General features: G+C 41.3%; 1 protein-coding gene across 1 annotated transcript in view; it reads right to left on the bottom strand.

Moving 5' to 3' along the window:
• The window catches only part of MARK4 (microtubule affinity regulating kinase 4), a 3074992-nt gene that overhangs the window by 2983773 nt on the left and 65098 nt on the right, over nt 1-26121 (bottom strand). The window contains exon 3 of the mRNA XM_044080464.1: nt 17094-17147. Within this exon, the coding sequence (XP_043936399.1) occupies nt 17094-17147 (54 nt within the window). The remainder of the gene's footprint in view (nt 1-17093; nt 17148-26121) is intronic.

The raw sequence follows: 26121 nt of genomic DNA on the forward strand, positions 1-26121 counted from the left end.
AAAAGAAACAAACCGTCATATAGCTAGTTTCAGGTAGAGAGTAGATGGCTTAAGGCTTAGGTGGATAGTAAATTTACTGAGGAAGTGGAGGGGGAGCTTTGGATTAGTCTGGATTAGAACATTGGCAAAGCCAGTGGGATTTGAAGTGGTGGGAGAGGCCTTTCTTGAAAGTATTTAGGGAGGTTGAATCGGTGAGACTAGGTGGAAGAGAATTCCATGTTTTGCCCACTGTGTTTGAAAACAGAGAGTCACCTCCTGAGTTACAGGATTTGATCGTCTGTGCAAGTAAGCTGTGAGATGATCTTAGTCTATTTAGATTTGTGTAAGGGGTAATTAATCCACTCAGACCGGGAGTGTTTTCAGGTTGAGAGAGTATTTTATAAGCAACTATAAGTTGCTTCTGTAGGAGTAGGTTTGGTAGCTCCTTTGAAGCTTTTGCCTGTGACTGAAAAGCCATTTCATAGGGTAGCTATCAATATTGTGAGGCCTCTGAGTACCCCAAGTTCCACAGGGAATTAGTATATCATGGTGGTAATATACTATGCTACTAGATACCCTAAGGTGGTAGCTCTGTCCTCCATCGAGGCAGAGAAGTTGGCAAATGCTTTCTTAGAGATTTTCTGAAGAATAGCTTTCCCAAGAGAAATACTGACTGACAGAGGTGCCAATTTCATATCGCACCTGCTGGCTTGTCTGTGGAAGCGCTGTGGGGTGAATCACCTAAAGACCATCCCCTACCCCAAACTAATGGTCTTCTGGCCAGGTTAAGCTCTACACTAAAGGCCATGCTACGAGGCATTTGCAAACCAGTTTAAGAGGGACTGGGACAAATGTTTCCCCCATCTGCTGTTTGCATCCAGAGAGATACCCCAGGAAACCAGAGGTTTTTCACCTTTGGATATGATTCGTGATGAGTGGAAGGGTGACTGTGAATCCCACAAGGAGTCTGTTGTGGCATATGTCCTAAACCTCAGAACAAGGCTTAGGGAGGTCATAGGCTTAGCCCAGTAGAAACTGGCAGGAGCCAAAAAGCAGAAAAAGGTCTGGTATGACAGGAATGCACAGGCTTGAGAGTATGCTGTGGGCAGTAGGTTATGGTGCTCATTCCTGTCAGACACAATAAGCTGCAGGCAGCTTGTGATGGACTGTTCAAAGTGGTAAGGAAGGTCAGTGATGTTAATTACATGATAAACCTGCTAGGCACGAGGCAGGGGCACAAACTGTAGCATGTTAACATGATGAAGCCATACCATGACAGGGAGGCCCACGTGCTGAGTATCTGCAGTGGATGGCAGGTGGAGTCTGCCCCTGTTACCAAAAAGCAGGTAAGGGCATTCTTGTGGACATCGGGGTACTATAAAAGTTTGTTCCCAATTGTAGTACAATAGCTGCTCCCCTCACAGACCTGACAAGTCAAAACAGGCCAGATAAGGTAATGTGGACCCTAGCTTGTGAGCAAGCATTCCAAAATCTTAAAGGGGCTTGGAGACCCCCATTGTTAGCCAGTCAAGATTACAGCAAAGAATCTGTTGTGCAGGTGGATGCTTCAAACCATGGGGTGGGGGTTGTACTCAGCCAGGTGTCCTCAGAGGAAGAATAACACCCAGTTGTATATCGCCGCTGTAGACTCCAACCCAGGGAGGAATGTTATGCCATGGGTACTGCAGAAACCTCAGCCCTATCTTTATGAAGGGAAATTCACTGTGGTTACAGACCACAATCGCTTAACATGGCTACATTGTGCCAGCCAGCAAAATGCCAAGTTATTAAGGTGGAGCCTAGGGTTGCAGGCATATGACATGACAATGCAACAGCATTGTGGGGTCAGTAATGCCAGGTATAGGTTAATGTATTCCCAGACAGGTCCATTTCTCTCAAGCAATGTTTTTCCAGGGCCACTTGAAAAACTAGCTTAAGTCTTCAAAGGGGGGACGGATGTGATGATTTGAGGTAATGCCATCTGTGCCAGGGAGTGCATGTATAACATATGCCAGCATAGCTAGCTGGAGTTTTGTAAACAATTTTATGCAACTTCACTATTATACTGATTGATACAGATGCTTGTGCTAAAAATGTACTTGCAAAGTTGCTTGTGTTGAAAATGCATCAGTAGTGGGTCTTGTTGGACAGAAAGGAGATAGAAATGTATGTCAGACAGTATTATTATAAATGATTAAATATATATATGTTTTAACAGAGATTTCTGGAAGGAAAGAAGTCAGTCCAGCTAATTTTGGAAGATAGGTTGAAAATTAAATGGGTTGGTTTAGGCCATAAAGATTTTACGTTACAGGTCTGATTGCAACCAGACACAAAAATGTCCAGGAAAACCACAACTAGGAATCTTGCTATAATTGTGCTTAGGGGTGAACTAATTGCTACCCTGAAACGGTGGAAGTTTTTGGAATTGTTTTACATCTTTCAGGTGCTGCAACAAATCTTAGCAAAGCTCTGGGTGTGTACTGTACCAGAGTCAAGTGACCAGATGTGATGTCATTCTATAATGAGCATTGAAATTACCTTTTTTTAGATACTATCAACTGAGATTCCAGAACTTTCACAGCAGCACTTTGGAACCTGTCAGTAAAGATCTCACACAGATATCTCACACAACCTCACACCTCATCTTGCCTTGCTGTAGTAAGCAACTCAGCACTCATCATCTTACCTTGCTTTAGTAAGTAACCAAGGAACAGTAAGTCTTTAGTCAGTCAGGAAAATATAATGAGATTAGTTGAGTATTGTTTTCTGCATCTGTGTGAATCTTTCCAACTGTATTATTTTTTGGATCCCTTTCTGAGCCTCAAAATCCCATATGATTGAAACTGATATTTGCAAGACAAAAACACCGAACTGCTGAATTCCTGAAGGGCAAATGTTTTCCAGGGTAAGCAAACACTTGCCTAACATTGTCCTTTTCTCCAATGTAGTGTGATCTGGGAGTTGGTATATATAGTTAGCGGGTATGGGAGGGCACATCCCCCTGACATTGAGGGATGTGGGGGCTGTATCCCCCCACCTTGTGGGTTTTACTTACTATAGTGTGTTTTTTTGTTTAATTTTAGGTAAGTGCTTACTTACCCTGGGAAAAATTTACTGTTCAGGAATTCAAGGTTTTGAGATTTTCGTCTCGTGAAAAAAATCAGTTTTGATTATATGGGATTTCGAGGTTTAGAAGTAGATCCTATTTTTTATATCTCCTGTGATTGACACTCTGGTGTTTACTATAACTAGATATTCAGTATTCTCATGGTTTCTATTTTATTATTTATTATTAAATGTTTCTATACCTTTCATTGTGGCTGGTCTTTTAGAGAATACTTTACCTAAACATCTTAAGAGTATTTATGCTTATTTTAGTGCCACTCCTGAAAGCCTTGCTGCAGTGGTCAAACTCTACATTTGTATTAGTTCTAATTGTACTCAGTGTAACTGGGTACTCTTGTAAGAGCCTTAGAGTAGCTCACTGGTGGCAATGTAATTTCCTTACAGTCTGAGAAGAGAGGGCACAGCTTGTAAATCTATGCTAATCTTTCCCAGGTAGATGTGTGTGTGAAAATTAATATCCAAGTGTGTGTGTGTGTGTGTGTGTGTGTGTGTGAGAGTGTGTGTGTGTGTGTGTGTGTGTGTGTGTGTGTGTGTGTGTGTGTGTCAGCTGCTAGGTACAGGGACAAAGAGCTCCAAAGTGGTCAGCATGGACTCTTGATTGGGGCCTGAAGAGAGAATATCTCTGAGTACCCATTTTTGCTCCTAGTGGCCATCCCTCACCAATTTCAGTGGTTAGGATTGATGCACCTTGATTACTGGCCTGGAGTAGGGACTGTCACAGTTTACAGTGTCAAGAAGAAGAAACTACATGTGTTTTTGAAATGTAAAAGAGTAAAAAAGTTATGGGAAAAATTATGTAAAGAAGACTTTTTTTAAAGATATAAAAAAAGGATAAAATAAACATGGATATGATTAAATATGGACAGTATAAGAATAAAAGTAAAGAATAGACAAGTTGTTTTATGTCATACTGGATATATGGAATGAAAGAATAAATGAAATTATGTTTAACAGTAACAAGAATATTAAGTAAAATCAGATGGTGTTTATGTAAAAAGGGGTGGTGGTTTAATAGGGATGAAAATTTATTATGATTGCAAAGGAAATTATGAACGTGTGTAAATAGCTTTGTATAGCTATATATTTGTACATTTGGCGATATTTGTAAATACATAAATATGCTGTAAATAAGAGTTCTGTTTTGTATATAAAGGACCCTCCACTCTTTTCTATAGGTGCCATGGTATCTTTTACATCTACCTGAACTACCACCTACCTTAAGCAGATTGGGCCATAATTTAATGTTTTATCCAAAGGACAGAATACTCATGAGTATAGCACCCCTCTTATGCTGCAATGCACTGTCAGCAATCAATCTACCTGGATGGGAACAGAACTCAAAGCCTTCTTCACCAAGGATGAGTGTACTACCTGTTGTGCCACTGATGCTGTTACATCATCATTTTTGGCTCTAGATAATATTGGTGATCAGATGTGTCAAACAGGATTTCCTGACAACCCAAGTACCTAGGTCTCTGCATTGTTTACTTTGAAGTGAGTATTGCAAATGTTGCATGCAGGAGGGATGGTTTGTCTGCCAAATGCAGTCATGTTATTTTTTTAGCATTTAATTTAAGCCCATTTCAATACACCAGACAAGTGTAAATTCCTCTTAGAGGGCTTCTGTGTTAGTGGGGGATTTGACAATGATTCATAGTTTGCAGTCATTTGCAAACTTGGTTAGCCATAGGTCTTAGTTTTTATTATGCAGGTCAGAGAAGAAAATCCTGAACAAAAGCAGCCCAGTCACTATGCCCTACAGGACACCACTAGTCATCTTCATGTTCTTCCTGATTATGTCCCTGTCACGTGCACCATGTGAGTTCTGTCTTTTAAACAATTAGATATTAATCTTATCACATAGGGTTGCATCTGTATTGCATTTAGTTTATTAATTAAACTAGCATGGGGAATGGTGTCAAATGCCTGAAATCAATGTAGGCAATATGAAGTGTGACCAGTGTCAACAGGTTGTGATACCTTTTCAAATTCAAATACCACCTGGTTCTTTAGACAGGCTCTACCTTTTACAAAACCAAACTTCTGCAGATCCAGCCTGATTAGTTTTTTAATGTCGGTAGTAATTAAGTCTGTTTTAATGTGTTCATTGGCCTTTTAAATGAGACTCATTAGGCTGATGGGCATATAATTTCCTGGGCTGGCAGTAGAAGCACCTTTATGGAGCAGCATCACCACTGCTATACCCTACACTTTTAAGTCTGAGCTTGTACCCAGGTTCAGGTTAAATAGCTTATGGAGAGGTTCCACCCATGGCAAATGTGGTACTATTTAACAAACAGATATGTTATCTGGTCTCAAAAAGGAATGTTCTTAGGCTTGGACAGCACTTTTAATCCATGTTTTTCAGTGACGGAGGTTTAGAAAGATATGGGAATCATAGGGCTTTGGGTAGTCATCATCTCAGTAATGAAATTTGCACTAAATGTCTTTGCTAGTACATTGACAACTGTTCATTGGGTCTGAGTAGGTTTTTGCCATATAGTTTTATACATTGTTGAGGATTGTTTCTGAGTTTGTCAAAATAACTAAAGGATGGTCGACAACTGTCTTTGGCTTTAGATCCCAACCAGACTTTGTGTACTGCCTAAGTAGATCTTTGTTCAAACTTTTAGTCACATTCCTACATTTTCCTTGGACAGGGGGACATTCAGACCTGTTGTATATTCCAAAGAGGGTTTTTTTCCCTTTTATAGTAGACTTTATGTCAGTGGATCACCATGGTGTTTGCTTTTCAATTTCTAATTGTATTTGGATCTAGATGGGACTAATGATTCTATGCATTTAATTTATACAAGTAGATACGTCTTTTGTGAATCTATCTGGTAAGCGGATATAGATTCACATGTGTTTAACCAGGCTAACAACCACAAGGCCTTGTTAAACATAGCCATGCACCCCAAATCTCTGAAAAGTTCTGGTACCCTTGATAAGTGTAAGTGAGGGCTTGGGAGATGAAACATTTATATGCAACGGGGAAATATTATAGGTGAATTTGAAGAATCAAAGAATTTGTGGAAATGTAGGTGCTTGAAGTCTTGGAATTCCGATATATTGGTTTCAGAGGATTTACATTGTTTGACAGAAAAGGTTACTAGTTTATGGTCCAACTTCGTCAGAGAGGGCATTACTAATGAAGTTTTGCATAATGACGCTACATTTTGTAAGCGGTGTGTCAAGAATATTTTTCCTTTAGCTGGGCTAGTAGCATTATAGTCCACTGAGGTTATTTATTTATTAGAGGTAAAAATGTCTGTGCATATTCTATATTAATGGTATAGGCACACCAGTTAATTTGTGGGTAGTTAAAGTCTCACAAAATAATAGCAGACGTAAATCCAACCAGTCAGCCACGGAAGTTGCTGTATAAAATCATGGATTTTATTCAAATTAGGAACATAAAACCATAAAAGGGAAGGCTAAAACACAGATAAGTTCTTTCACACCTTTCAAAATGGGTGTTTCATAAGGTCTGTTGAATACAGGAACAATACTAGGCAAGTGATCACAGACACCATAAGAGGCCTAGCCACATACACGTTTAAGTAGATACTTTAAGGTTGTTCTTGTTACCCTTTACAAGTTTTAAATAGTACCCATTTCCCAAATCAAGCAGGGCCATACATGATAACACTGGTGTAAATTTATGTCTATGATCATTAACTGAACTTTGCCTAAAAGGCACTATGGGAGCTGCAAGGGTTTTAGCCACTATGTGGAAGCCTGAGGAGAAGAAGAAGAAGAGGCAAGGACCATCCCTTGAAAAGTAAATATGACTGTAAAGCATCTCCTTCCATGCCAAGACATACTGGATCCCTCTAGAATTATATTACTTTAACCAGCTACTGTAGCTAATCATCTTTTCTGTATACAAAGGCATCACTTGTAGAGAAGGGAAGATTCCTTAAAGAATCCAGGTTCTGCCTGCATTGGTGACATGCATACAGAGCTTAGACATGTCCATCTGCATCTTCCTCAGGGTTTTTCTCCCAAAGTCATTTACTCCCACAAGCACTGGTACCGTGTGTCATAGTTATATTTATCTGATATTAAAGGCTTGGCTGTGTATGTTATGCAGCTGCACATAGTTTGTTGGCCTGTATATAGCAATGTTCTATTTACTGATAGGATCTGGGTGAGTTAGTTAAATTTGGAAATGTTACAACTGAAAATGCCTGTGTCTGTGGTGTGTATGTTTCAACTATGCTGCATTAAATACAGCTATGTGCAACATAAAATAAACAGGGAAATGAGAGAACCAGTGAAAAACAGCCAAAGCTCTAACCAATAGAATGTATTTCCCCATAACAGTAGCAACTGTCTTCCTGCCACTAGAATAACCATTTCAAGCTCTAAATGGCTCACATAACAGGCCAAAAACTGTTTGCTTTAGCTAATAGCACAACTAATAAAAGCAGCATCACTGACCAATTCACAGAAACTTAAAACTGTAAATGACTTCAGTCAATAGCTGTAAATTCAAATTCAGAGAAAACACGGTACAAGTTCAACAAATGACAGAAACTACTGACAACTGATTCAGACAACTATGTGACTTCAATAGCAGTAAAATACATGCAATTTTCTGCTGAATGAATAAAAATGGAGTTAAAATGCTGCTCTGTTTTTCAGCTTGTGCACAGTATCACGGCTTCCACAAGTCTTAAAATAAGACAGAAATGGCTCTTCTGCTTATGCAACACAGAATTAAGAGAGAGAATGGAATACCAGTGAAAACAACTAAAGCTCTTACTAATATAGTGCATCTTCTCCAGCACTGTAGCAATTAACTTCTTGCCACAAAATCAACCACTAAGTTGTAGATCTCACGCACGTACACACCTGGCCAAACTGTCAGCTTTCTGTAACTTGGAAAACTGCCTAACAGCACAGTAAACAAATGCAGCAACATATACAATTTCACTTAATAGCACAGAAACCACATGAAATGCAGTAAAAACTGTAAAACAACATCCATACGTCAACTAATAGCTGTAATTTCAAATTCAGAGAAAACACAACAATGGGGTAGAAAAATAACAGAAACTACACAATAGATAGGCAACTTTAATACTTTCCTGTTTACTGAATGCAAAAAGGAATCAAAACACCGCTTTGTTTTTTTTTCAGCTTCTACAAAGGAACACAGGTTCCAGGAGTTTTAGGATAAGCATGTGGCTCTTTGTTGTACTTCCTTCCAGTCTGCTGGAGTGGAGATCAACATGGCAACCTCCAAACTATCGACCAGGACAGGAGTCAACTGCTGATACCATGGGGGGACAACCTTTGACTTCCAGCATGGAAAATGAGTTGGCACAGCTAGGAGCACAGCAGAAAGTTTTTGAGATGGGAAAGGGTTATTTTCCGTCACTGCCTGTACCAGTCAAGAAGAAGGGTGAGTGGAGACAGAGCCATATGAATCAGAGAGAAGCGAAGAAGCGGCGAATATCCACTTACTGCATTGTTTATAATATATCTGACTATCTTTTGTCTGCAGATGAACAATATGTTCTTAACAAAGGCTTAACATTTGTACTGAGTACAGGAACTGTATATTCTCAGGTTATTCTTGACTTGATGTTATAAGGTAGGAATGTGTCACTTAAAAAATTATATGGTAATTCAAACCTGCCACAGAACAAGGAGTTGAGGCAGCCCAGAACTTTTACTTTACCTATTAACTCTACTGTTAACACTTTTTTGAGACTGTGTGAAACAGATATAAAGCTTTACCTAGAAGATGAAGGCAACAGCAAATTTTTTAATCTGTCCATTTCACAGAGGCAAGCATTGAATTCATTAAAAAATAATGCAGATATTGTGATAAAACCAGTGGATAATGGGGAGCTGTAGTAGCAATGAATAAAAGTTTTTACCAGCGAAAAGTCACAACTGCTACAGGATGAACATACGTTTACTAGTATATCCCCTATAATGGTTAGTCATACAGCTGATAAGGTAAAGCTAAGGTCCACAGAATTAAAACTGGGGTTAATGTCAGAGGACTTGCACACAATTTTAGGGATAGAACAACCAATGGTGCCTATATTTAAGGCACTACCCAAGATACAGAAAAATCCTGTTGCTCCCCCACACACACACTGAGACCGGAGTCTCAGGCAGGGGTTGGTCAAAGAGAATGTATCTATCTGGACAAAATGTACATTGAAAAAAGTTTTAGATAAATTTCCCAGTACACTAAAGGATACAGGACACTTCTTAACACTGTTGCATGAGTATATTATATGGAATGAAGGACAGAATTATATTATGGTTACACTAGATGTAAAGAATTTGTTTACTGTCATTAGCAATACCTATGGCATATTAGCCAGAGAACACATACTATCACAAGTAGATAACTTTGAGCTTGAGAACATCAGGCTGACAAGTGAGCTGCTTAAAATAGTGTTAGAAAATAACATATTCATGTGTCAAGATGCATATTATCGTCAGAAGCAGGGGGTGGCTATGGGCACCCCCTGTGCTAACACTTACACAAACTTAGTGTTGGCTTACTGAGAGAACGTAACTATATATGGAGGACATCCATGGAAGGACAAGTTAATTTTCTGTGTGTGTTTTGTGGATGATGTTTTTGTTACCGGGGGGGGGGGGGGGTTGTGGAGTTGCAAACATTTTTTTGAATATTTGGAATCTACAACCACTTTCCTTAGATTCACCATGCAACATTCTATTGGTGATGATGATACTCACATCAACCACCTACAGGAAGGCCTAGAGCTCATCAGAGACTCCCTAGCTGTCCACCTAATACAGACACCAAAAAGTCCAGAAGATGTGGCAGCAGTGAGAGATGAGACACAGAGAAGATCGATGGTGATATCAACCCTCTCCCATAGATTCCTTGGACTGTAGACCAACAGAAAGGCTAATGGTCCATGTTTGGCCTTGGCATTCACAACTTTCAAGTCATTTCTCTCTAGAGTAAGTGGCCATGTTACTGAGAGACAGTGAAGGGGATATGACTCATTAAAGGAGGGGATGATGTTCCACAGATGTGGAGGCAAAAAGACAAGTTTAAAAAAATTACTTCCTTTCCCTTCCTCCTCCATCTGTCCTAAGGATATCTTACTTTTCTTAACATTTTCTTTCCTATACAAGCTCAGTAATCACTACTACTGCAATTTCTAGTCTCCAATGTGACATACAGTACCTCTTCAATCTCCATTACTACCTACACATAATTTTATTCTGATATCCCCTCTCCCACTATGTAGGGCTTACTTGCGACTTTATCACATCTGCCCTTATTTTAAGTTAAGTAGCACAGTATGGCAAAATCCCCCATCATGGTCCCACATTTACCATCTTTCTGTTACGGATACATTAAGCCAGTCACTATAAATTCAGGTAAGGTTAGAATGTTGGATAAAACATTTTGTTTTTCAGGAGGAGGGTAGCAGACATCTGGAACAGATTACACAGAAGATGCTGGATGTAGCAGTAGAAATAAATGAAACTCAAACGGCACTGAAGAAACCTATAGCCATCCATGATACTCATATAATTTTGTGTGTTAACTATTGATAAAGTACAGTTTTGTACCTACTATAAATGTAGATGTTCGAAGATCCACATTGCTGCAGTCCTTACTTATGGGTAGTCCGCTGTCCTCGGTCGGCCCGAATACCAAAGTATTAGGCTGACGTCGGTCATGGGCGCTTAGATCTGACATCAGAGCGTCAGGGTATAAAGGCGCATGACCGACGTCATATCCTCAGTCTTTTCTTGCCCCAGACGTCAGAAGGCCAAACCAGAAAGGCCACAGCCAAAAACCGAATACCTCCCAAAAACATGCCCAACAACCACCATCACCTAAAGCATAACACCAAGTCTAACTACAGTGGGGAAGGAGGGAGGGTAAATTGGACTGCAGCAATGTGGATCTTCAAACATCTACATTTATGGTAGGTACAAAACTGTACTATGTTCTTCATCTCACATTGCTGCAGTCCTTACTTATGGGTAGAATCCCAAAGCAACGGGAAAGGGAGGATGGTAAAAAATCATAAAGCATTAGGGGCCGCTAAAATGCCCTGTAAAATTGCAGTGGCAAATCCAGCCCTAGACTTAGAATAAAGAGGAAGGTGGTAATGTTTAGAAAAGGTATGCACTGAACTCCAAGTAGCTGCCTCCAAAATGTCTTTTGTAGCTACCCCCCTTAGAAAGGCCGTAGAAGTAGCAGTAGCCCTAGTGGAATGAGGCCTGATTCCAGCAGGAATCTCCTTACCATGATGGGAATAACAGAAAGAAATACAAAACCCAATCCACTTAGAAATAGTTTGTTTTGAAACAGGTCTACCCTGCGAACCCAAAGCAAAAGAAACAAACAATTGCTGAGACTGTCTGAACTCCTTGGTTCTGCTCAAATAATAATGCAACTGCCTGTGAATATCCAAAGTATGCAAAATTTTCTCCCCTTTATTTTGGGGGTTTGCATAAAAAGTAGGCAAATGAATAGTTTGATTTAAGGCCACACTAGAAACCACCTTAGGCATAAAGGAAGGATTAGTACGCAAAGATACCCTATCCTTATGAAAAATCAGGAAAGGCTCCACTGCCATGAGGGCCTGTAATTCAGAAACCCTTCTTGCAGAGGTAATGGCCAACAAAAAAGCAGTTTTCCATGACAAATACTTTAACTCGGCAGTAGCTGCAGGCTCAAAAGGTTGTAGAGTAAGTTTTTCCAACACAAAATTGAGATCCCAAGCAGGAGTAGGAGCTTTACGTGGGGTCTTATATTCTTTGCCCTCTAAGAAATTGCTTAAACCAAGGATGAGAGAATAAAGGAGGGTCACAATCATAGTGAGCAGAAATGGCTGCAGCATGGACCTTTATTGAGGAGAAAGACAAACCCTTGTCCAATAACTCAGTAAGATATTGAAGAGCAACACTTAAATCAGGTTTGGAGACATCAAAGTCCTTTCCTTTGCTCCAAATAAAAATCTCCTCCATTTATCAGCGTAAACTTTCCTGGTACTAGGCCTCCTGGCCTCCAAAATAACATTCAAAACTTGTTGTGGAAGCTGAGACCCTCCAGAGTCTAAAACAGAATATGCCAGGCTGTTAGATGTAGAGACTGAATCTTGACATTGAGGAAGTGACTGTCCTCTTGTGACAAAAGGTGCGGAATCAAAGGCAGAGGCCAAGGAGGTTCTCGTACTAAGCTCCTCAGTAGTGGGTACCAGTGTTGTCGAGGCCAATCCGGTGCTATCAAAATCATGGTTGGCTTGTCTTGTCTGGCCTTCAAGAGTACCTTGGGAAGAAGAGGCAGAGGTGGAAAGGCATATACATGCAGATTGTTCCAACTGAATGATAGAGCCCACCTTCCAAGCTGTGTGATGAAACATTTTTGTGCAAAACTTTGGCAACTGGTAATTTAGTGGAGAAGCGAACAGATCTATGTCTGGAGTTCCCCATAACACTGTCAACTGTTGAAATACATGAGGATCCAATTTCCACTCGTGAGGATCCACTATTTGTCTGCTCAATACATCTGCTAAGGAGTTCTGTGCTCCTGGTAGAAACCTTGCCTGAAGATTGAGGTGTAGATTGAGAGCAGTTTCCCACAGAATCATCGCTTGCCTGCAAAGAGGGTAAGAATGGGTTCCCCCCTGCTTGTTGATGTACCACATGACAGTAGTGTTGTCTGTTTGAATCAACACCTGCCCTGGGTGAAGTAAATCTTTGAAAGCCATCAATGCAAACTGGACTGCTAACATTTCCTTCAAGTTGATATGCAAATGTTGGAGTTTGACAGGCCACGTGTTTTGCACCCATTTTCCACTGAGGTGTGCTCCCCAAGCCTTGTCCGAGGCATCTGTCGTTAGAATCTGACTCGCCCCTGGCCGGGTCACAGAGAGTCCCTTGTTTAGGTGACATTCCTGAGCCCACCACAAAACTCCTTCCGAATGCAAGGTATTATCTGAATGACAGTGTCTAGATCTTGGCAGTGCTGTGTCCATACATTTTTGAGATACCATTGAAGCTTCCTCATATGCAATTTGGCATTGGGAAGCACCAGAATACAAGATGCCATGAACCCCAAGGCTTGAAGGACTGTCCTTGCAGTCAGCCTGGACCGTAGAGACATTTGATGGAAATAAAGAGAAAGGCTTCTTTGTTTGTCCGGGGTCAAAAAGGCCATCTGGGAAGCTGTATTCAGTCTCACACCCAGAAAGCACATGTCCTGAGAGGGTACTAGACTGGACTTTGTTTCGTTCACAGAATACCCCAGGCATCTTAACACTGCCATCACATACTGTAGATGATGAAGAAGTTCGTCCTTTTCTTGTGCAATAATCAGGCAATCGTCCAAATAAGGATAAATCTGTATTCCTCTTAGTCTGAAAAATGCTATCACTGGAGCCAGAACCTTTGTGAACATTCTGGGCGCAGTAGATAAGCCAAAGGGCAATGCAGAGAACTGATAATGTAAATTTCCAGCCCGAAAACGCAGGTACCTCCTGCAACTGGGCCTGATAGGAACATGAAGGTAAGCCTCTTTGAGGTCCAGAGTAACCATCCAGTGATCTTTTCCCAACAGAGGTAAAAGTTGTTGTAAAGTCAGCATCTTGAACTTTGGAATGTCCAGGTAAGTGTTGAGGATAGATAAATCCAAAATTGGTCTCCACGTATTCCCTTTCTTTGGAACTAGAAACAGGCGAGAATAAAATCCTAGGCCCACTTCTGACAGAGGAACTGGCTGTATAGCTCCTATTTGAAGAAGTAAAGAAATTTGTCTGCGAGCCTCTATCCTTTGCCGAGGAGGGACGTCTGGCATGCCTTTGAAAGGAGGCATGGTACGGAAATAGAACTTGTAACCTCAGTTTATAATGTCCAATACCCATTTGTCCTGGGTGACTAAATGCCAATTTTGCTTGAAAAGAGCCAACTTTCCTCCCAAAGGAGCTGCCAGGCAAGAAGAATCTGGCAGTTGAAAATGTAGGTCATTGGGCCTGTTTACGAAAGGACTAGCCCCTGCCCTCACCAGCAGATTGAGCAGGCGAACTCCATTGTCTCGGCCTGAAAGTACTCTGAGCTCTGCCCCTACCACGCCTAGATCTACCCCTAGACTGAGAATCAGAAGAAGGGTACGTCCACCCCTTAGTAGGCCAATTTCTACTAAACTTTGGAGGTTGTACCTGCAAAAAATCCTTAATAGTCTGCATAGACTTAGCCTTGTCTTCCATTTTCTTTAAGACTGACTCCACAGGAGGACCAAACAAAACTTCAGACTGTAAAGGGGCATCCAGAATTCTAGACTTAACATGCTCAGACAAATTCTGATCCTTAAGCCAGGCGTGCCTACGAATAACTGAACCAGTGGCAGCCACCCTAGAAGAAGCCTGTAAAGCATCAAAACCACATTGCAAAGAGTGCTTACCCACCTGTTCAGAAACATGCACTAAATCCTGCAATTCTTTACACTCTATGCCCTCTGCCAAAGCATCCACTTTAGACATTAGCTGAGAAAGGAGGAAATTCTGATACTTCAACATATGAAACTGGCAGTTCAAAGCTCTCATTGCTAAAGTAGAAGAGGTATACACCTTCTTACCCCATCTATCCAAAGCTCTAGCTTCCTTATCCAGAGGAACCGGATTCTTAACAACAGAGGCTCTAACACCCTTAGGCCCCTGACTAATAGTTTCTGGGTCCGCCCTAGGACTCTTATACAGATATTTATGAGCCTCAGGCACCCTGTAATACCTGTCCGGTTTAACTGGGGCAGGAGGCACAGAATCTGGGTTAAGGAAGCTTCGAAAAACATCTGAAACAACATCCAAAACCGGAGGTATAGCTAAGGGTCTATGCTGTGGTAAACAAGAACTCCCTAAGTCTCTTCCGTGAATCAGAGTAATCCTGTCCCTCCCACTGAAAATGCTCCCTCATGGAATGCAGAGTTTCTGAAAATGAAAAATCCTCTGGAGGAGAAGCAGAAGGAGTGGAATCCTCTGCATCAGAGTCAGAATAAGGAGGGAAATCTTGAATGTCTTCAGCAGAAGACTCTGAATCATCTGAGGCCTGCTCCAAACTTTCCAACTCTGGCTCCATCCTGGGCCTTTTATCAGGAGGGGGAATAGAACCTCTAATTAAAGTAATCAAATCCTCTGCCATTTTAAGCATGTGCTTTTTAGGCACAGACCCTGAAGAACCAGAACTGACACCAGAGGAAGGCAAGACAGACCTGCCCTTAGAAGGAGCCTTAGAAACAGTAGCAGAAGGCCTAACCACCTTAGGCATAGAAGGGAGAACAGTAACCTGAGAGGCCCCTTCCGCCTGACCTGCCTCCTGAGAGGCCACATCCTGTAAAATCAAAGTTTCCCCCTGGGACTCAACAGAAACTTCAGCCGGTTCCACCTGTTCAGCTGTAGCTTCTAAAGGTCCGGCGTCTGAAACGGACGAATCATCCTGCCTAGGCTTTAAAGATTTGTCTTTGCGCTTCTTAGTAGAAGCAGGCGTCAGAACATCCGACGGCATATTACAATTACACCTCTTGCCAAAGACTAACCTAGCGCAATCTAACCTCCGTTTTATAGTGCGCTTATTAAACCTAGCACAAAACCGACACCCGACTACGTCGTGCTCCGGTCCCAAACAAGGAATACAAAGCGAGTGGTAATCCCTATGCGGTATCTGTTTCCCACAAGAAATACAATTATTCACTTTTTCTGACATCCGGTAAATAACTGAGGCAAGAAAAAACAAAAATATTCCCCAACGGGGTACTTAGCCCAACTTGGTATCGGTCTGAAACTCCGAAAACGAAAAATTTCAGAATGCCGAACGGCACTTGCAACGCTGCTTCTGCATCGGACCATGCGGCAAAAAAGACTGAGGATATGACGTCGGTCATGCGCCTTTATACCCTGACGCTCTGATGTCAGATCTAAGTGCCCATGACCGACGTCAGCCTAATACTTTGGTATTCGGGCCGACCGAGGACAGCGGACTACCCATAAGTAAGGACTGCAGCAATGTGAGATGAAGAACATCACTATTTACAGCTACTTATTTTGTAATGGGTTGTAGCAAAAAAAAAAAAAAAAACAGTTATGTAAAACAAGCAAACGTACTGCATCTTTTATAGGGAGACCAACTCGCTGCAAATTACATGTGGGATGCAGTGCAAAGGAGCAAATGACTGAGTCAAAGGACTCCATGATCACCATCTTACACTATGCTGTAGTTACTCATTACACCAGAGCCTCAAAAGCTCAATGAATCCAGCCTTGCAACGACATGGAATCCATAGCTTGAACGTCTATTCATATGCTGGGTTCAGAAGGTAATTTTGATAAACAAACTGCACATCTAACTTATGTCACAACCAACTGATATTTTGCTCCAGCCTATAAATCCATTAAAAGCCACACAATGCCTCTCCGGAAGCTGCATGGCAGCATCCTGAACCATTGCCCACCCTGCACCACACTGCCAAACCTAAATAATCATGCACTGTACTACATCTGTTCTTTACCTCTTAAGTTCCAGGTCTCTGAGATATATGTTGTATGATGTGCTTCAAGCAGAAACGTCTTGGAGTCACTGGAAATGCTAACCCTCTTCTGGCTATGAGATCACTGCTGCAGAGCACTCCCGTTTCTCTGCTAAGACATTAAACCCAGCCTTCTAGAGAGCAAAACAACATGCTACCACTGCACCCTATACTGAAAACCACACGGCATATTTATTCATGGGAATGCAAGGCAGTAGTGCAAGCACAAATAGCCTCCTTACTGAGTTGATGTTATCCTCCTTCCAGCTCCAGAAACTGCCAGTGAATAGTGACTGCCTTCAATGAGTCAAAAGCCAGACAGGCTGAAAGTATATTCTGTATCTCTTCCCTCCAAACTCACTTAAGACTGAAGGCTTTGTCTGACACTATCAATGATCCTGATGTTTAGCACATAATTACATTAACAACTCAATGTTCTTACCTTCTGCAGACTGGTGGGGTTCAACTGAGTCTTGTCAATAATTTTTATTGCAACCTGAGTGGGAAGAATAACACTTTGTTAACACTTTCTTCTTTGACAGCTAGTAAGCACAACTACAATTATAAAGGAACACATTCAAATGCAAAAGTCTTAAACACTCAAGTTCATGTAATTACAAACAACTTTCAAGTCCATGTTTGAACCATTTGAGGAAGTGACAAACATATCAGTAGAGAGGTATTAATGCTTACATTTCAACATCTAAAATTAGAAAGCTCATCAACGAATCATGTTTCACAGTTAAGAAAAAAAACTGTTAAAAATGTTACAATATTAAAATACAAATATATTGCATTATACCACATAGTGAGCAGGTAATTGATAGGCTGTTAAAAAATCCAAATCTTAAGCCCGAAATTCTGGTGCCCCCATTTACAGACAACAAATTTGTTTCAGTTTCTAGCTGCCCCACCACCACCCCCTACGCACAAAAATGGAAGTAGAACAAGAGAGCAGCAATACATACTGCAGCATGGGGGGGCACTCAAGCACACACAGCTCCGCTTTCTCATGTGCTTAGTTCTCCATCTCCTTTCTTGGCTGGGGTGTCTGCAAATGCTCCATGTCTATGTGAGTTTTCAAGAGATGCTCATTTCCTGCCAAACCAGAAAGAAGAGCAGTAGGTGAACCAGTGATCTGCAAACTGACCACAGGTATGAGTGCTTTTTATGTGTGTGTGATGGAGTGCCACTGTAAGTCTGTGCAGTGAGAGGTATGCAACAGTAATGAGACTAGTATGGACAGGGTTAAGGAAGCCAGTTCTACTGAATTAAGTTGGAGAGATAAGTAGTGAAAGAATGCCTGTGGAGGTACGGCACATGATGAGCAATCAGAACCTAGTCAGCTCCTGAAACTTTTCTGCGGACATGTCATTGATAATGTGGCTTAAGAGCTGGAAAAATGGACTTAGAAGACCAAGAACTACAGAAGATGCACTTCTTTATTTATTTCACATTTGTTAACCGGGTTTGCTGAGTTACAAAAAAAAAAACAATTACAGTGGAGACCCAAGGAGAAAAGCTCCAATAACTTCTAAAGCAAAAAGTAAAAAGAAACATTACGCATAAGATAAAATAGAGTACAAGCTGAAATGTAGATATACAGAACAAATTATAGTTGTCACATAAGAAAGTGTGAGTATTAAAAATATACAAGCAGTTTAGTCACAGTGTTGTAAAGCTAGCATGTTATAATGTTTACAAGAATTAGAAGTAGTGCAAGTAGAGGTTGTAGAATGTGAATAGACAGATGTATATGGGAGGTTAAGTGGGGTGACTGCAGAGACAGACCTTGGAGTTAAGCAAGTCATCTTTTAGTGTCTTTTTAAAACTGCTGGCATGAGTTATACTTCTGATATATAACTTCTGATATATAATGGGAGTTTGTTCCAGCTATGAGAAACAAGAGTATTTATTGGAACTACAAACTTACTCGCACTCAACTCCAAACTGCTCACTCCCTTCCCAGTAGCCCACTTTGTAGTTTGGAAAGTTTTTTCTTAACTGAGAAGTTATTGGAACTAAAAAGTTAATGTGGGAGCTCAAGCCAGTGAAGTTTCTGTAGGGCCAGGCAGTAGTGGGAGGAGTAGGGATGATTTACAGCAAATCTAGCAACTTTATTGTATGTTGATTCGAGCTTGTGAATAAGGGAAGATTGTAGAATAGGGGGCAGTAAGAAAGTTTGACCAAGGACACGTTTGGACTCTGCACTAAAGTCTTTTTTTATTTCTGTAAAGTAGGCCTAATTTTTTTTTTTGTTTTTTTTTAATGCTTTGTTGGACATGTATGTCAAATTTTAGTTGGTCATCATTAATGGTGCCGAGGAGTTTAGTTTGTGTTTCAACTTTTATAATTGTGTTGTTGAGAGAAGAGAATGAAAAGGTAGACTTGCAGTGGTTGAGGGAGTTAGGTAGAAAAAGGAGGAGCGTTTTTATTGGGACTGAGGATAAGCTGATTGTCACTGAGCCAGCTTTCTACAGAAGAAAAGGGATTTTGTGTAGTAGTTGACAGGTCTGTCAAGTTTTCAGAGACTGATATCAATGTGGAGTTATCTGCATGCTAGACGATAGAGGACTGACCACAAGTAGTATGGAGGTTATTGGTAAAGATGTTGAACAGCAGAGGGCCAAGGATGGAGCCTTGGGATACCCCAGTTTAGACAGAGAGGAAAGGGGAACAAGAGTTAAGATATCTAACTGATCGTTGTCTTTTAGAGAGGTAACTGGAGAACCAGTTGAGGGCAGTGTGAGAGAGGCTGAGATGGGACAGTTTGGAGAGGAGTACAGAGTGAGAAACAGTGTCGAAGGCATTTTGAGGAATAGGAAAGATGCAAGTTTGTTGTTGTCTCTAGCAATAGCAACAGTTTCAGAGAAGGAACTAAGGGCAGTGGAGGTTCTGTATTTAGGGAGAATCCTGTGTTGTGTAGGAGAGAGAAGATTTTCTTGAATAAGATATGTAACTTTTTAAGAGTGGATACATTTTTCAAGCATTTTAGACAGAGGAGAGGATAGCAATGGGTCTGAAGTTGCTAGGTTCAGTTGAATTACCACCCTTGTCTAGAGGTATAGTGTAGAAATATTTCCAGAGGTTAGGAACTATGGATTTTTGAATGGATCTATTAATTAAAATAGAGACAGGAAAAGCAATAGTGTCAGCAGCTATTTTAAGGAACTGAGGAGGAAGGATGTCAGTAGAGGAAGAACCGGACTTAAGTTTCAGGAATAGTTTTCTGATGTAGGAAATAGAGACAGGTTTGAATGAGAAAGTGTTGACACTGCCAGTCTGAATGAGAAGGGTAGAGTGGTTTGTGTTACATGCATCTGTAGTAGAAGAGAAGTTATTCGGAACAAGCTTGGCAATAGTCTCTATGAAGTATTTGTTAAGAGGTGTTACAGTGTCTGTTGGAGTGCTATTAGGGAAGGGGGTACCAAGATGGAGAATTTTGTTAATACTCCAAAATCTTTTAGGGCTGGTGAAGTGGTTAGTTTGAGCTTGGATGTTGTAGTTTTTTTATTGTGGTGGATTTTTTTTTTTTTTTTTTGGTGAGGTTCCTAAGTTCTCTGTTGTCTTGTAACTGTGAGGGTGATTTAAATTTTACCCAGAGTTTCTGAGCCTTATCTCTTTTTGCCATGAGGAAGAAAGTATTTCTAGTGAGCCAGGGGGCATAGTAACTTGCAGTTCCCTCCAAAGTGCGTGTAGCCAAGAGAGGCAGGCAGCTATTGTGATTTAACAACTGGACATGACAACAGTCAGTGATGTGAAATTCATAACAGCATGCATATCTGACAGCGACAGCTTCAAGAACAAACAGAGCAGAACTGATAGTCATGTTTCAGCAGAAGATACTGCACTCTTTGTAAAAAAAAAAAAAAAAAAAAAAAAACAGTAAGACAGCTTCATGTTATATAATACATATCAGTAAAAAGGAATCATCTGAAGTGTTCTGAAAAGAAACTGATGCTATTATTTGTTTACGTGCACTTAACAGAAGACACTAAACCTCGTATGCAATTATTGTGCAGGATTCAGTTCAGAACTGATAGATTTCTAAACACAAGTGTGAAACAAAGTTGAGAAAGGTTTCCTTTGACATCTTGGACATTAAAAATACTTCAGACTCACTTGATAGCATGGTGGTGAGCAATCACAGATTTTACATTCAAAGGAGGCTAATTGCAACACTTACCAAGTGTCACTTATATTAAAATTGTACGGGAATTTTGTATTATGTTAGTCAGCTTAAGTCATGATACCTTTCTGGCAGGAAGGGCGAGTTTCTGCTGGATGCCCAAAAAGTACATGCAAACAAACAACATGGTCACATGCACTCTATACGTATTAGGTAATGTACAAGGTTTCACTCAACTCTGATGTAAATGTATCTGAACCATAATTCTAATAAAAGTATTTGTGCCACTGAATCACACATGGGGAAGAACAGCATTAGTCTTCTGCGGAGGAGCTTGTAGATGGACATTCCAAGCTAATAACAGAAACTTGTCAAATTCCAAAGAAAGCTTGGACAGTGGGTAGTGAGGGTGTTGAAATTACTTACACTAAAAGCAGCTCTATCTATTTAATGTTGAGAATAAAAGCATGCAGGAAGCAGCTAAATCTACAGAGTAAGTTTGCACAAGGCTAAGAATATGGCTAAAACATATCATGACAGATATCAGATGAAGATATCTCCAAATTAAAAAAAATTTGAGAAATTTTTTTTTCTTTTTTTGAATGGGCAGAACGATTAGTTGTACAAGAACTTGCCAGAGCAACAGATATCCTTCTCTTCTCTGTTGCAGTATTCTTTACATGAGGGAGTCACCTGCCAAGGAGACGACCTGACATTGGCCAGTATATCAAAGGTTTTTAGTACCTCAAGGTGTGCAATACGTCTGACGTAGGGGTTCCTGTCAGAATGTCGAACGTCATATGGTCGACACCATATGATCGACATTTCAAGAGTTCGAAGGTTGAATTTAACGGCGCCGTATTGTGCAGAATGGGAGAATTTCTCTTTTCTGCATTGAAGTGCGGTCTTGTAGTTGGTATATTTAAGTGGGGGGGATGTGGAGTGTGCAGGGTGGCCTGCTCTCCTTCTCGCACCATTAAGATATTTTTTTTTGTTTGTTTTTTTTTTTTTTTTTATTATATATTCGATCTTTCAAACTTCGACCATATGTTTTCGAACATATGATATTTGAAGTTTTGAAAGTTTGAATATATAACATAGACCTTGACGTAGGCCACTATCAGACATTGGCCATAAAAGATGTTCATGTACACCATCTTTACAACTGAAGCCCCAGGCAGAGAGATAATCTAAGGGAAGAGGATCACCTTATCCAAGAATACCAGGAAGAGGGGGAAGGAGGGTGGGGGACAGACTACTGCAACACAGAAGGGAAGGACATATATCATTATGGTAAGTTCTTACACAACTACTCTATGTCCTTCTATTCATCTGTTGCAGTATTCTTTATATGAGGGAGAATACAAAAGCTCATGCAGGAAGGGAGGGAGGAAGTGGCAGAGGAACTCTCCAGGAAGCCATGAAGAATGGGCCTGTCAAACCCTGCCCTGGATCTGGAGATGGAATCCAGCTGATAATGTTTTGTGAAGATGTGGATAGATGTCCAAGTAGCTGCTTCTAAGACAGAGTTGGTGTCCAGCCCTTTGAGGAATGCCCCCAGAGGAAGACACTGCCCTTGAAGAGTGGGCTTTGACTGAATCTAGAAGAGCTTTACCATGGTGGGTATAGCAAAAAGCAATGGATTTGGAGATCCAGTTGGAGACGGTCTGTTTGGACACAGGCAATCCCAGAGCCCTGGGGTGGAATTACACAAACAGTTGGTCTGATTTTCTAAAGGGTTTCGTCTTGTCTAGGTAAAACCTGAATTGTATGTGTACATCAAACGTGTGTAGGATCCTCTCACTATTGTTCTGGGGAGCAAGAAAAAAGGTGGGTAGATGAATGGCCTGGTTTAAGGACAATTCATTAACTACTTTTGGCATGAAGGAGGAGTTGGTTCTAAGGGAAACCCTGTCTCTGTGGAAATACAGGAACGGAGGAAAAGCCATAAGGGCTTGTAATACTGGCACTCGCCTGGCAGAGGTAATAGCTACCAGAAGGACAGTTTTCCATATATAGTGTTTGAGGGAGCTAGAAGAGGCTGACTAGAAAGGTGCCCGAGTCAGTTTCTCTAGTACAAAGTTAAGGTCCCAGGGTAGAGCTAGAGGTCTAATGTGGAGGATGCCTTTAAGGAATTGTTTGGCCTCAAATCTGGAAGCTAGGGGTGGTGAAAGTGGCCGACAGGCAGAGACAGCTGACAGATGTGTTTTTATGGAGGAATTCACTAAGCCTGCATTGAGCAATTCACACATATAACAGAACCATAGCGGGGTCCGCTATAAGTGGGCCTTGGTTTCCTAGCAAAACACCAAAGGGAAAATCTCTTCCATTTGGAGAGGTAAGATTTTCTGGTATTAGGTTTCCTGGCCTCCTGGAGGACTAGAAGCACGTCCTCAAAACAAAGGTGTCTGAAAGGAATCAGTGCTCTATCACCCATAGGGTCAGTTGGAGAGTCTAACTGTGGGTGAATGAGTGAGTCCTTGTTCTGTTAGTAGGTCCACGCTTTGAGGCAACTTGTATTGACTGCCCTTGGCTAGATGAAGAAGAGGAGGAACAAGTGTTATCTTTGTCAATAGGGAATCACCAGCAAGATTCTTGGTTTATCTTGTTGAATTTTCAGCAGGACTTTCGAAATGAGTGGATTTATGCAGGAATTTCCCCTTCCAAGAGATTGATAGAGTGCCCACTTTCCATGCCTAAGGATGACGTCTCTGCCACAAAACATTAGAAGTTGTTTGTCCAGGGGGGAGGAAAACAAATCTATATGTGGAATACCCCACTGGTGGACAATGTCCAAGAATGCATTCCTGTAAAGCATCCATTCATGGGCCTGTGTTCTGGATCTGCTCAAAGTGTTTGCCACAGAATTCTGACTGGAAGGGATGCACACCACCTGAAGGGATATTTCTGGGAGGGAGGCTAGATCCCAGGCCTGTAAGACTAGTCTGCAAAGGAGGCAGGACCCCCCCCCCACTTCTATTAATATACCACAGGACTGTTATATTTTCTGCATGGATATGCAACCTTCCTGGTCTCAAAAAGGACTGGAAAGACTGAAGGGCAAGGATCAATGCCTTCATTTCCCTTACATTTATGTGGCCTCTCCTCTGAGAGGATATCCACTGACACTGGACTGGGTGATGGTCCAGAGCTGCCCCCAGCCTGCATCCAATGCATCTGTGTACAGTACTTGAATGGGGGATAGTGGGTGAATGGGGAGGCCTGGATTTATGGACAGATGTGTTATCCACCACTGGAGCTCCTTCTTGAGGCAGGATAGAAGTGGTATTTGAAAATCTAGTGGGTGGGCATGCTGCGACCACGCTGACTTTAAAACCATTGGAATTTCCTCTCGTGTAGCCTTGCTAGAGGAAGCACTGAGATGCTAGAGGCCATCGACCACAAGACTCTCAGAAACTGTCTTGCAGACAAGAGATTGAGGGGGGTAAATCTCTGAAAAAAGGAGATAAATCTCCTCAGTCTTGGTGGGTGGAAGAGACACCACCATATTCTTGGTTTGAAACCTGCACCCCAGAAAGACATAGTCTTGGGATGGGAGGAGGGCAGATTTTTTGAAGTTTATGGTGAATCCCAGGCTTTCTAGAATGGCTATTGTTGACTGGAGGTTTTTGTTCAATTCCACTTGGGATGTGGCTTGAATCAAAATGTTGTCTAGGTAGGGGAAGATTTGAATGCCTTGCAGCCTGCAAATGGCAACCACTTGTGCCAGGCATTTTGTGAAGACTCTCAGGGTTGTAGAAACACCAAAAGGCAAAGCCGAGAATTGAAAATGTGAGGATTCCAAAGAGAAGTGTACGGATTTCCAGTATCTGGAGTGAATGGGGATATGGATGTAAGCATCCTTAATGTCTATGAAAGCGACGAAGGCTTAAGGGAGGATGAGAGGGAAGAGTGCTTGGAGAGTAAGCGTTTTGAAGGAGGGAACTTGTAAAATGTCGTTGATATAGGCAAGGTCTCCAAGGACATTCCTTACTGGGAACTAGGAATAAGTGTGAATAAAAGCTTTTTCCCTCTTGAGCTGGGGACACAGGCTGGATTGTGCCCTTTTCTAGCAAGTTTTGCACAACTGCGGGAAAAAGAGGTTCCTGTTCTTTTGGTGGGTAGGGGATACCCCTGAAGGGGGGGGGGCACAGTGTGCCAGACTATGAAGTATCCCCTCTTTATGAAGCTTAGGACCCAGAAGTCTCGAGTGATGAGTTCCCAGGATGGGACGGAAAGGGTAAGGTGGAGGGTGCCCAGGTTGCCTGACGAGTCAACAGGACCGTCCTATCAAGCTAGGGCTGCTTAGTGAGCTGGGAAGAAGATGTAGAGGAAAACTGGTGAGTTTTCTTTAACACTTTTTAGGGTTTTGTTCGGAAGAGTCGGTGGGGATTTTCCTTGCACAAAGACCTGTTTTGCGGGGTAATTCTTGTGGAATTTAAGCACAGGGCAGACCAAAATGTGTTTAAGGTCTTTTGTTTCCTTGCTCTTTTCTTGCAGGGATTTGAATAATTCTGCAGAGGGTTTGCCAAAAAGAGCAGAATTGTCCAAGGGGGTATCCATTTGTTTTGCCTTTATGTCCTCTGGGAGGGGCTGAAGCCTTAGCCATGCAAATCTTTACAGCAGAGGAAGAAACAGCAGCTTGTGAGGAGTCCTCTACAGCATCATAGCTGCATTTAACTCATTCACTCCGGAGCAGCTCAGAAGAAGCTGCCTGCTTAATTATTCCACCTTCGGAACAACAGTGCAGCCTGAGCTCATTTTCAGAAAATCCATTTGTAATACTATACAGAAAACATATGTTCATAACTCTTTAACTATAAGAGCTACACTAAAAATGCAAACACGAAAGTTGTTCAGCAGGCACTGACCTTTCCAACAGTGTAAATGTTGATAGTGTATATCAAACTCATTATTAAATATTTGGCAAGGAATGCTGATATTGTGCAAATTTTTTAACGTTTTGGAAAAGCAAAGCACAATATCTTGGTCTATGTACCATACATACCCATACAATTTGAATTTAATTTGTTAGTATGAATGTCAGCTTTAAAATGATACCTTAACCATAACTGTGTGACACTCCTTTCATGAGATATTCACAGAAATATGATTAGTATATTATTTCTCATAATTGATAAATAAACAAAGCATAATATCTCATCACCTGTAACAGACAGAGCCTACATATCAGTGTAGAAGTTGTGGATCTGAATGTCAGCTTCAAAATGATGCATCATTTGTGTGATTACCATGCTCCCTCGCAAAGATATGGGCATAATAATGAGAAGTCTAAACCTCAAAATGCACTCTCTCGAGGCACTCCTAAACATGGAGAACA

This window comes from Protopterus annectens, chromosome 1.part0 (assembly GCF_019279795.1).
Source record: "Protopterus annectens isolate FY-2018-M chromosome 1.part0, PAN1.0, whole genome shotgun sequence".
Taxonomy (NCBI): Eukaryota; Metazoa; Chordata; order Ceratodontiformes; family Protopteridae; genus Protopterus; species Protopterus annectens.